The 13,396-nt window shown below is 34.1% G+C and overlaps 1 protein-coding gene across 23 annotated transcripts in view; it reads left to right on the forward strand.

The window, feature by feature from the left end:
* LRRFIP2 (LRR binding FLII interacting protein 2) overlaps positions 1–13,396 on the forward strand; it is a 101,102-nt gene that overhangs the window by 52,420 nt on the left and 35,286 nt on the right. For 4 of the 23 annotated variants that reach the window (XM_039336865.1, XM_039336864.1, XM_039336866.1 and 1 more), the window contains 9 exons: positions 1,618–1,686; positions 5,264–5,326; positions 7,639–7,713; positions 8,267–8,314; positions 8,403–8,447; positions 9,622–9,669; positions 9,760–9,810; positions 10,991–11,059; positions 13,215–13,328. The exons of 3 other annotated variants lie outside the window; for them this stretch is intronic. In XM_039336865.1, the coding sequence (XP_039192799.1) occupies positions 1,618–1,686; positions 5,264–5,326; positions 7,639–7,713; positions 8,267–8,314; positions 8,403–8,447; positions 9,622–9,669; positions 9,760–9,810; positions 10,991–11,059; positions 13,215–13,328 (582 nt within the window). The remainder of the gene's footprint in view (positions 1–1,617; positions 1,687–5,263; positions 5,327–7,638; positions 7,714–8,266; positions 8,315–8,402; positions 8,448–9,621; positions 9,670–9,759; positions 9,811–10,990; positions 11,060–13,214; positions 13,329–13,396) is intronic. 16 more of the 23 variants (XM_039336874.1, XM_039336879.1, XM_039336869.1 and 13 more) reach the window with 15 other exon arrangements.

Genomic DNA, 13,396 nt, shown 5'->3' on the forward strand with positions numbered 1-13,396 from the left:
CAGACTTGAACACTGGGCACTAACTAACAAAATGAAATTCAATGGTGAAAAAAGCAAGGTTCTACATTTAGGCAAGAAAAACCAAATGCACAAGTACAGCAAAGGTGGCACCATGCTCAATAGTAGTAACTGTGAGAGGGACCTCGAAGTCCTAGTAGACAATCACCTAAATATGAGCCAGCAGTGTGCTGCAGCTGCCAAAAAGGCCAACACAGTGCTAGGCTGCATTAACAGAGGGATAGAATCAAGATCACGTGAAGTATTAATACCACTCTTCAATGCCTTGGTAAGGCCACACTTGGAATACTGCATCCAGTTTTGGTCACCACGATGTAAAAAAGATGTTGAGACTCTAGAAAGAGTACAGAGAAGAGCCACAAAGATGATTAGGGGACTGGAGGCTAAAACATATAAGGAACGGTTGCGAGAATTTGGTATGTCTAGTTTAACGAAGAGAAGGACAAGGGGGGACATGATAGCAGTATTCCAATATCTCAGGGGCTGCCATAAAGAAGAGGGAATTAAGCTATTTTCCAAAGCACCTGAAGGCAGGACAAGAAGCAACCGGTGGAAACTAATCAAGGAGAGAAGCAACCTAGAACTAAGGAGAAACTTCCTGACAGTGAGAACAATTAATCAGTGGAACAACCTGCCTCCAGAAGCAGTAAATGCTCCAACACTGGAAGTTTTTAAGAAGAGACTGGACAGCCATTTGTCCGAAATGGTGTAGGGTTTCCTGCCCGAGCAGGGGGTTGGACTAGATGACCTCCAAGGTCCCTTCCAACTTTACTACTATTACTATTAATTTAAAGCAAGTTAGTTTTGGCAATACCTCCTATATGGAGAAAGGTGAGGAACTGACTAGTAGTTGTAGCTGTCAAAAACAAACACTGGAAACATCAAAGATGTAAGGAATTTGATTATCTGTATTCTTATGTGGCCCTTAAACCCTCAGGTATATGTTTTTAAAACAAAAAACATCTATCATTCAATTAAATCATTTCATAATTTCCAGCTAAAGAGATAAGGAGCTGTGTATTTCCTTTACATATTCTCTCCTTAACAAATTAAGGGATTATCCTTAAATAGCTTCCCTTCATCCTACCTGGATTCCATTTCTCTGGGCAGTCAGCTGGTTCAAGTCCAAGCCACATTGAAAGTTTAGGACCTTTGTACAAATCTAAATAGAGAAATCCAACAGCAACTCTTTCTGTTGTCCTTAGCTTTCCTTTCAATCCATCATCACAATCATCCTTCTCCTACAGCCATGTCTTCATCAGGGAAATTTTTAAGTTAGCATAACTTAAGTCTGAAACTACTCTGCTGATGAGCTCTATTTTCAAGGAGATAGGTATTTTCCTTTCACCACATAAACTTTGAAGTAAACATTAATCTTGAAATATTAAGTGGTTTAAACTTCCAAAGAAAAGATTAGTATGGAAATGCATTATGTTGGAAAATATGATGGAAATTAAAATGAGGAAAATTGAAATCATGAGCATAATGCTTTAGGTTAGCATAAATCTGCTTAAAAGATTGTTTAGAATTACAAGGAATTTTGTTCTGTAATGAAATCAATTTTTGAGATTCATAATTTTTCATAACTTTGTTCTTAAGAACCTTTCCTTGGATGTCAGTGAGTCCCACAGGAATAGATCAAGTAAATCCAGGAAAAGAGATCTAGTGGTTTGTATTCCAAATCAGCATGATATGGTTTGGTCATATAAACCTGTTATGCACTAATAATAATGACATAATATTTTAATAAAATTTTCATTGTATGAACTGTGTGCAAATGAGAGAGAAAAAACAGAATTTAAAATTATTGACTTTAAAACCAGTGGTTATTGCATGAGATATGGAGATATTGATTAATCTAACTAAGTCACTAAAAAATAAGGAAATAGGTATGGACTAAATTTTTGGTTATACACAACGTTTTTGAAATATTAGTGTCCATAAAATATCTGTAAAGTTGAATTATGGTGTGTGCATGTAACGTAAACTATACATATGAAAATAAGAATTTTTTTATCTCTTTATTTACTATTTCTAATGGATTGTAGGTGGTGACACCTTCTTTCCCAGGCCTTCCTGCACTTGTGCACGTGTCCATGTGGAAACACGCACATACAGAAATATGCATCCCAGACCTTCTATTTGGGTCTTGCTGCCCTTGCACTCTGCATCCTTCTTTCTGGCCTTCCTGTAACCCACACACATGCATATGCCCTTATTCCCGGGCCTCCAAGCATGAACCCAGAGACGCACACTGCACCTATGCCCCCAAGCATGAACACACAGACACAGAGACATACACTGCACCCATGGGTCTTGTACATTTTCCCAGCCTTCCTGCACTCCATACATTCACATCCATCCATCAGCACCTTCTTCCCTGAACACATACATAGCCATGCATCATGGTTCTTCTTTCCTGTGCTTCCCTGTACCCCTCATGCTGTTTTCCCACCTCTCTGCACTCTCACACCCAGAGATGCATCCTATACTCTCTGGCCTTCCCAGCACTCTCACCCCATCGTCACCTACCTGGCCTCCCTCACCTTCCTATGGAACTCCTGCACTTTTTCCCTGGGACTTCCTTTATTTCTTGCTTATATATATAATTTAAGTTACAATATCACAATGAACAGAAAAATTAAATCTCTAAAGTACCTTGAAATATTTCAGAGTCAATTCAGTTATAATTGTTTCTTCAAAGCAAATCACCATTTCAATTCATAAATCTACATCAAAGGAGTGATAATCAAGCTTTGTCAAATTGAAACAAAATTTAGATCTTCACAGAGCCTTAGAAAATCACCCAACAGCATGTTCAGTTTTAAAAATCTTGATGTTAGCACTGCCTTCATCTGTGTTTGCTCTTCTGTGCAAAGACATAATAAATATATAACTCTTAAACAATTTCTTCTGTTTTGCAACAGTTGGGCAAGGCAGTTGGTGTTCCAGAAGTAAAAGAATTTTGTAAATCAGGAATCACAAGAGTGCTAGAAAACCTACCTGATGAGAAAGTTAACATTTGACAGACTTCTAGCAATACTTACACACATTCTCTTCCTTTTCTTATATCTTCCCTACTTTGATGAGGATGCAGGTTTTTTGCTGTGAGAGATTATAAAGTTCTGGCTAGAATAGTTGCATTTCTGGATCAACTACCTTATGTTTTACATCCAATATGAAATTGTGGATGTGTATTTTAATAGAATTCATTGCCAAATATAATGTGGGTTGGCAAGCTTGTCTACATATGTTTTGTGCAAATCTTCAAAACCAGTTCTATTAAGAGTGTTCTATGTATCGTGAGCTATCTTGATAAACACCTATAATTTCTGCAAACTTGCAACTTTTAATGTAACTATTAAATGTTTGTCAGTATATTATTATTATTATTATTAAATAATACCCAAAGGAAAAAATATAACAATTCATTATGTTAATTAACTTGATTTGTTCTTAATTGTGTTTGCTTATAAATATTTCTTTTTCAGATGACCATGTTATAATTTAAAATTCTTTATATGGATAATACCTACAGTCAGGTCCAGAAATATTGGGACATCGACACAATTCGAACATCTTTGGCTCTATACACCACCACAGTGGAGTTGGAATGAAACAAACACAATGTGCTTTAACTGCAGACTGTCAGCTTTAATTTGAGGGTATGTACATCCAACTCAGGTGAACGGGTAGGACTTCCTGCAGTTTGCATATGTGCCTCCCACTTGTTAAGGGATCAAAGGTAATGGGACAGAATAATAATCATAAATCAAACTTTCCCTTCTTAATACTTGGTTGCAAATCCTTTGCAGTCAATCACAGCCTGAAGTCTGGAATGCGGAGACATCACCAGACGCTGGGTTTCATCCCTGGTGATGCTCTGCCAGGCCTCTACTGCAACTGTCTTCAGTTCCTGCTTGTTCTTGGGGCATTTTCCCTTCAGTTTTGTCTTCAGCAAGTGAAATGCATGCTCAATGGGATTCAGATCAGGTGATTGACTTGGCCATTGCATAACATTCCACTTCTGTCCCTTCACAAACTCTTTGGTTGCTTTTGCAGTATGCTTTGGGTCATTGTCCATCTGCACTGTGAAGTGCCGTCCAATGAGTTCTGCAGCATTTGGCTGAATGTGAGCAGATAATATTGCCCGAAACACTTCATAATTCATCCTGCTGCTTTTGTCAGCAGTCACATCATCAATAAATACAAGAGAACCAGTTCCATTGACAGCCATACATGCCCACACCATGACACTACCACCACCATGCTTCACTGATGAGGTGGTATGCTTAGGATCATGAGCAGTTCCTTTCCTTCTCCATACTCTTCTCTTCCCATCACTCTGGTACAAGTTGATCTTGTACCAGAGGATCTTGTTCCAGAACTGTGAAGGCTTTGTTAGATGTTGTTTGGCAAACTCTAATCTGGCCTTCCTGTTTTTGAGGTTCTCCAATGGTTTACATCTTGTGGTGAACCCTCTGTATTCACTCTGATGAAGTCTTCTCTTGATTGTTGATTTTGACACACATACACCTACCTCCTGGAGAGTGTTCTTGATCTGGCCAACTGTTGTGAAGGGTGTTTTCTTCACCAGGGAAAGAATTCTTTGGTCATCCACCACAGTTGTTTTCCGTGGTCTCCCGGGTCTTTTGGTGTTGCTGAGCTCACCGGTGCATTCCTTCTTTTTGAGAATGTTCCAAACAGTTGTTTTGGCCACACCTAATGTTCTTGCTATCTCTCTGATGGGTTTGTTTTGTTTCTTTAGCCTAATGATGGCTTGCTTCACTGATAGTGACAGCTCTTTGGATCTCATCTTGAGAGTTGACAGCAACAGATTCCAAATGCAAATAGCACACTTGAAATGAACTCTGGGCCTTTTATCTGCACATTGTAATTGGGGTAATGAGGGAATATCACATACCTGGCCATGGAACAGCTGAAAAGCCAATTGTCCCATTACCTTTGGTCCCTTAAGAAGTGGGAGGCACATATGCAAACTGCAGTAAGTCCTACCCCGTTCACCTGAGTTGGATGTACATACCCTCAAATTAAAGCTGACAGTCTGCAGTTAAAGCACATTGTGTTTGTTTCATTCCAACTCCATTGTGGTGGTGTATAGAGCCAAAAATGTTCGAATTGTGTCGATGTCCCAATATTTCTGGACCTGATTGTATATTAATAGTTATTTATGTGGATGACAATGGCAGTATGTTCATAATTGTAACTTTTATAATTTTTACAGAGCCATGTTTACAATGATTCTTATGGTGGGAAGAAGTCTTCTAGCTCTCGTAAAGATTTGTTGGTTAGTGTTCTCAATTGGGATTTGTTACCTCTTAATTTTTTTTTTACAAAATGTAGCCCATGTTTGCTTTATTGTTTTTAACATATCTCAGTAAAGGATACAGTTGACTTAAAAACCAGGAATAATCTGTAAGTCACAACCTAGGGCAGTGCAGTGATTTTGGAATCAAAGAGGAGAAGAGTGGAGGCAATGGAAACATAGCATCTATATTGACTATATACAGTAGTAACTCTGTAAAGCAGTTGTATCTTTTCCCAGTATTGCCCTCTGTAGTTGCAAAATGGTTTTAAGAAAAAATATATTTGATTAAAGGAATTGCCCAACAGTACTGCAACATGCCTGTACATGCTCAGAAGCATGTTTTCCCTTTGAATGCAAAGTACTGCATAACCATGCTATTCTGAAGATGGTAGCAGCTTCAAGGCAGTACTACGGAGGAAAACCCCTCTATGCTAAAGTGAATAAAACTGCAGTTTATGAGCTAGATGCTTACCTGCTATCAAAATAACACTAAGATTTGTCCTAGCCCAGCATCCAAGAAAGATATTTCTCTAAAAGCAAAGAAAAGTTTATTTCCCTTTCCCTGACACATAAAGGTCTCAATAGGATGTAAGGGAATCCCCTTTCTAGGTTTTAATACTTAGAGAGGTTTACATAAATAGAAACGCTTTCTAAAGTATTATTTGCCAATATAATGATAACTTATAGAAATATTAAATGAAATATGTATGATGCTAATGATATCATGCTGAATCCTGACCTAACGCTTTTTGGAAATCAGGGCAGTTCCTATAAAACCAATGTACCTTTAAGTTAGTAATTCTCTATCTTTCTCTAAAAGACATATTTTGTTTTAGTTACAACTTTTATTATATTCAAAGAAAAATGTATTTTACTAGATAGATGGGAAGTTCTAGGATGTAAATTATTGGTCAAAACCATTTAAACAGCCCAAGTGGTTGAAGCATGGAATCAGCAAAGCAGAAATATCTAGAGCAGGGGTGTCAAACTTGCAACGTCACATGACGTGTCGCGATGTATTGTGACTTTTTTTCCATTGCCAGCAATGGGGTGGGCGTGGTTTCTCCATGATGCATCTGGCCTGTGGGCCGGAGCTTCCAATCCTCTTTTAAGAAAGATGACAGTAAGAAAATTCTCAAGCTATGTGGTGCTTCAGATGGAATATGATTCTATCTACGTCAAGACACTTATCTGGTTCTCAAGCTTAGAACCCATATATCCACAAGTTTCATCCTAATGGTTTTCTGGTTACTGATTCTCTTCTAACTCATTAATGTCCAGTCCTATGTTTAGTAATAGTTGTTGTTTTATTTATTATGCGCTTGTCCCCTTTAGTCTATAATTTTAGTTTTAATATTAAAAACTTACATAGAATTTACTATTTTAATTTTATACTATTTTGTTAGCAAACCAAGCTTTTAGTTCTCTTTTATCACTTATAAATTTCAGTGGAGTTATTGAAGTAGATGTAATTTTCCTTGTTTGAATTTTATGCTGCTCTATAAAAAAACTCACTGTTAGAAAAATTACAATGTGAAACCATTATTGGCCCTGCTAAAATTTTGATTCCTCCATTCCAGCTTTGTTGCCTTGTTTCTAGTATGTGATTGCTGCTCTGAGTTTTTTCTGAAATGTTGCAAATTGTTCATGTTGAATCATGAAAATAAATGTTGCTTCTCACTGTATATTTAAATCATCATAGAAATTTTCTTTATTAAGCCTCTCAATAGTAAATGTTTGACATTCCACCAGAGCACAGTTTATATAAGGTAATAAATATCTGTTAACACTTTAATGAATTATTGCAACAAAGCTTACATACTTTGATATTTTAAAGAGCATTAGTGAACAATTTCAGAACTTTTAAGTTTGTGAAATTTTGTTCACATATGGTAATTGATTAAATCTGAGAAGTTATCTATACAGCAGGATGAAGTTAATATTAATTTTCTCAAACATTCCAATTACAATAATAAATTTAAGTTATTACATTCTGAAGTTAGCAGATATGGTATATTTGTAACAGTTGCAGAATTCTGTATAATAGGGAAAATATCTTATTTAGTAGACATATCCAGATAATCATATAAAAAGGTAGACAGAAAGTTTGAGCTTTTATATGAAAAGATTACATCACATGTAATATAATACCTTCAGCTGAATCAACTGAAATTGTTGACTGTACTTTGGAGCCTCATAATATATTTTGAATACTAAAGATAATATCATTATTTGCAGGATCTCGTGAGTTAGTGTTTGAGTATCTTTTATACTCTTGTCATTTTAAACAGAGTGGATTTTATCATGACCACCGAAATTACAGCAGTCTTAGACATAGCAAAGCACTTCCTTCTTATCAGCCTCGGGTGTGTTGCTTTTTTTTTTTTAATGAATTATTTTGCTAAATAGATTTTTGTCTTCAGTAAAGCATAAAAGCATGAGAATTAGCACAAAAGCTTTGCTTCATTTGAGTGTCATTTGAATTAACAATTGGCCAAGGATCCAGTGATGGTTTTTTTGGTCCTATGTTAGTTGATGAAGCATGAATCAAGTTAGAATTTGAAGTAGAGTAGGTTCAGGAATTTAGATTTCTTTTCACTTTTTGACATGCAACTTCCTGATTTAAATTTGCCAATATGTTAACAATAGATCTGAGACATTTTAATATTATAGACAATCATTCTAAAGAGGTTTGTTCTGAAAGATAGGACTACTGTCAACTTATGGATGGCAATTTTTTTTATTAACTATCTAATGGAATGCATAATCTATTATTGCCAGCTTTGGGCTGTGAATGCACTGTTTCTATTCTCTAATTTTATGACAATACTCATACTGTTCCTTATCTGCATGTTTGATGTACAATGTGCATCATTTATTCAGCATTCACTATAATTCAGTGCTTTATTCTTCTCACAGTCATCATCTCTATACAATGAACCTCTGGCAACAACTAAGAATTACAGGGTTAGTAAAATATAACATGATAGACAATGTTTAGGTATTGCAATATTCATGTATACAGGAAATCTAAAAAAAGTACTCTGTTCTATAGGCTTCCCCAGATGTAAACACTGGTTTGATAAGAAGTACCAGTTTGGTTCGTATGTAGATCTGCATGTGACTTTAGCCTGCTTTCTGAGCATACTGTTCTCTGAGAGCATTGTGTATCATTATTTTGTAAATATTTAGGTTAAGTTTGCAAAAATATAAGAATGGAGAATATCAGAAAACTATTTTGAGAAGACACAAACTGTATGTAAAGTGTGGGCTCTTAAAACTGTAGGGATTTTCTTAAATGAAAACATGCTAAGTGGTTGGTTGCTTGGTTGTCTTTGAAACTGCACTGTAAGAATGAAAATATGTGGACTAACTAAGCTTTTCTTTTGTAGTAAATGGTTTTGACTTGGAATTTTAAAATACAACAAATTGCTAGGTTTGCAAGATTCTTAATATCTTATTGGAAAAATTCTTTGAATAACAAGATGTTAATTTTATCTATAAAAATCAATAAGCACAGTGAATGTGGTTGCTGCAAAATATAAAATATTCTAAGGATTGTTTAAGAGATAGGACAAGCTATGTTATAATGATGAACCCTTTTGTTGATGTTGTTGAGAGCTAAATTACCAGTACAGTTAGTCCTTGAATTATATCAATTTATTTAGTGACTGTTCAAAGTTGCACTAAAAAATTGACTTATGACTGTTTTTCACACTTATGATCTTTGCAACATCCTCATAGTCGTGATGAAAATTCAGGTGCTTGGCAGCTGGCATGTATTTATGCCGCTTGCAGTGTCATGGGGTCATTGATCACCTTTTGCAATCTTTGACCAGCCATCAATAGAGAAGATTCACTTAACAGCCATGTTACTAACTTAACAACTGCAGTGATTCATTTAAGAACTTTGTCAAGAAAGATCATAAAACGGGAACAAAACTTACTTAACAACCTTCTCAGAAACAGAAATTTTGGGCTCAATTGTGATTGTAATCTGTGTCTGCATGCTGGTAGTGCATTTTAAAAAAACCCTAAAAGACTTGTTTTCTGTTTTTATAAGACCTAAACTACTTATATCATAACTCCTACCCCATCAATATGTCCATTTACCTGTTTAAGTTGCCCTTCCCCTTCTCCGTTTCACTGTTCTCAGTAAATGAAATAAGAGGCATTAGGTTGTATAGCTGTTCATCCATGTTGTATCAGAAAGTACTTATGGGTTTATTCTGTACTTTTATATAACAACAAACACTATTTTCTCTGTTATCTAGGCATCATTATATGATGATGGATTGCATAAATCGTATAGTAATCGTACTGTAAGTCTATAGGAACTTCATTTTACAAGTTTGGCATATGTATGTGAAAATAAACAGCTGAAAAAGTATTTCACAACATTTGTTTTTTAGCCTTCAGAATATAGTTATTCAAGAGCAAGTTCAGCACGAAGTAGTCCAGTGGTGAGATGTCTCTGCATGTCTTAAAGCCTTCTATTTTTATGGATAACTCTGATATTAAATAGATATAGAATATTAATTTGCATTATTTAAGATAATGTAAATGTAGAGTTGTTGGCTGTCCTTCTGGGAACCTCCACTTCTTCAATTATATACTTTTGGAAGAAGAATATTAATTATTTTTAGCAAGAAATGTAAACTATAGTTGAAAGAATGTAATATTCTAAAATCATTTTTAAAAATTTATATTTAACAAATATTGAAATTTTGCATGCTTATCATATTGTATTTGTTCTGTAGCTAATGATAAGCAGAGAGAGTACTTAAAGTTTTCAGTTAAATCTTCCTTTCATATTCACATTCTAATTTTATATGGCCATTGTGTCAGGAACTGATGTAATACAATTTCCACCACTATTGCATTTAATAAAAGCTCAATTGTTCACTATCACAAGTTAACACTATGAATATAATTTGATTTTATGATAGCAGATAGCTTTCTTTACCCAGTGTCAGAATGGGGAAACTTTGATGATCAAGGATTACATTTCATGTTTTCAGAGGGAGGAAAGTTGTTGTGAATAAGTTCAATGTTGCCAGGATTGTATGTATTTGTTTAGGATGTGGAGTTTGCAAAAATAGATTCAGGGATCCAAAATTGTCCATCTATCCATAGAGTATAATAAATGCTATTTATTATACTACTTTCTATGCTACTTAAATATTAGGAATGGAAGAGCTGAGAGGTTTTGTATTCTATCTTCCAGGCAGAATTAAAATATACCAAGTTGGTTGTTGATTATTTGTAATCTCACATAGTTAGAAGTTAGAAAAAACAGCTTGAGCATAACTAAGAAAAAAAATTGAAGATGGGACTATGTAGACAGCAGTAGTTTAATTAAGCCAATTATGTCTTCAAATTAGTCAATTATTTTGCATAAATACTAGTTTGAAACACTGTTAAGACACTGAAGTGAAAAGTTGCAGGTTATCTTCTCTCTGTGCAGTCTACCTCTCATACTAGAATCCAGCATCACAAAGGTATTTCTTCACAACACTGCTCTGGTTTATTTATTATCCAGTTAAGTCCTTAACGTTGTAGAAAGTTCTTAATATTGATTTATATAAATATGTACTGTGTATAATAGCAACCTAGTTAATTATTTATTTCCAACTCTTTTAGTTTACAGATGATGAATCAGGCAGCATTGCATCCTCTGACCATGCTGTACGAGGTTATAGGGATAGTGTGGTGAGCAATGTTGCATGATAGATATAGGTCTGCTGTGTTCTAATTTTGTCAATTCATAACGTGTGAAATTTTACAGTTCCTAATCTTGTATAATAGATATTCCTATTTGTATTAGATATACTCATTAGATTAAAAGTATTTTAGTTTATAACCCCTCAAGGTAGAATTGCACTACTTTTAAAATACTCTTATTTTTTTATCCTTAACATGTTTATTAAATTATGTCCTAGCTTATGTCGTAGCCTAATGTTGACAGTATTATTTTAAGTGTGTAAAATGAGAACAATTAATTATACATATATAATAAATGTATATGCAAACATGTATTAATATATAGTCATTGCATGTGAAAGGATAAAACAGTAAAGGAAATGAATTCTTGATTCCTTTAGAATTAACAGCTATACTATTACAACTATACCATTTTCAAATATTAAAAAGCCCTCCTCATATTAAAGTACAAGCAATCATATCCAAATTCATTTATATAGATTATGTATTAACATTTATATATTTCTAAACAACAATGTCCATGACATGTAATTTGCAATGTATTTTATATTTATTATCTAATAAACTAATAGATTTAGATTAGGCTTTAGAAGGAATAAGTTGCTTAAAAGCCCTCAGTGTTAGATAAATTCAGTGTAGTTGAGTTCCAAATCTAATAATGACTACAAAGATATTCTGCACCTTACTAAATGGACTATTTTTTTCTTTCTTTAAAAAAAAGTCTCTCCATTTATTTCACTTTCAAGTAGTTTTTACGAAGTCTTATAAATGCCTAAATGCCTCATAATGTTTTTTAAAGATTGTGAAATGTAAAGATTATATTTTTTTAATAATGAATAACTTCTTTTTAATCATTGAATTATACGTAACAGATAGAAACTTGCCAGGCTAAACCTTTATGACTCCCAGTTTAACAGATATACTCTGGGAGATTCTAGGGAGTGACTGTCCTTACATTCTTCCTCTGATTCCATCCTCAGGCTGTGCTGTCTCTTAGGTCTCCCCCACCTCCCTTCTCAAATGTATCCCCCCTTCCTGGGAAACTGCATTTCACTTTGGTCTATCAAATAAGCTTCCGGGCACCCTCTTTTATACCATGATCCAATATAATGCAAACTTATATTCATTTAAGAGTTCTGCTTTGTACATTTGTATTGTGCTTGTTTGTAAAATTTAACACTGGCTATTGATTTGTATAAAACAAGATTTTTGTATTTTCTATGGGCAACATGTCTGTTCCCTTGTACTAGAATCCAACTTTAATCTAGAACAGTTAAAATAACAGTAGATTGTCTTAATGTTTTAATTGAGAATCAAACCTTCATTTATTCTTCTAATGACTTGAATTTGTAAGTCAATTTACAATTCTAGATTGTTCAGAGTCCAAATTTGGATATAACATTAAGCATTTTTTCCTAATAATTTGTGAAATAAGAAACAATTATTGTGAGGGATTTTGAAGAATAAGTATATTAAATTTTTAGAATACTCTAGGCATGTAATTTATTCCAGTTTAATTAGCCTGGCCTTGCCTTGTTAACAAAAAAATGGATATGTTTTTGAGCTTTAATTTTAAAAATGGATCTGAATATGCAGTGTCTTTTGAGTTATTTCCACAGTGAGGGAAATGTTTTAAAGATCAATAGAGAAGAGAGAGTAACCCGTATACTAGCCCTATACTAAGAAAAGATGTGGAAGAAAATTATGTAATAGGAGAGTTATATACAGGAGCATGTTTAGAGATCTGATCACAAAGAAATGATAACACCAACTAATATTTAGAAAGATTGATGTTTTGGAAATTTTAACCACATTTTTTAACAGAATGAGGTTAGAAATATATAATACCATTATTACTTTACATATTAAAACTATGTAAATGTGATTGATTTGAAAAACACTACTAGATTCTGCAATTTTTGTCAGACTTATGAGGCTTTGTTGTTGTGAAACTATTAATAGTAGCCTTAACATTTTAAAATGAAGATTAAGAGAGACCTCATTATTCAAAAGAAACTCTCAAAACAATTTTGATTAAGAGAAAAGAATAGCATGAACAAATTATATATATTTTTTGTTTCTGTTTTTTTCCTATCATTTTCTTGCCATCTGTTTTGTTTGTTGTTTGTTTTGATTACTGAAGTCAAGTGATTTTCATCATCATGGGGAAACTACAGCTGATTATTTTAGCCGCACTAATCGTAGGGGAAGCATTGTTTCTGACTTGGATGATGTCAGCATTCCAGACATGAACAATGTGAGTGTGTTTAACATAAAGTTGATGACATTGCTGCAAATTTTTCTTGGTAAATATGTTTGTTAATT

The sequence above is a fragment of the Crotalus tigris genome, unplaced genomic scaffold (genome assembly GCF_016545835.1).
Source record: "Crotalus tigris isolate CLP2741 ecotype Arizona unplaced genomic scaffold, ASM1654583v1 scf7180000017666.379230911805:20528666, whole genome shotgun sequence".
Classification (NCBI taxonomy): Eukaryota; Metazoa; Chordata; class Lepidosauria; order Squamata; family Viperidae; genus Crotalus; species Crotalus tigris.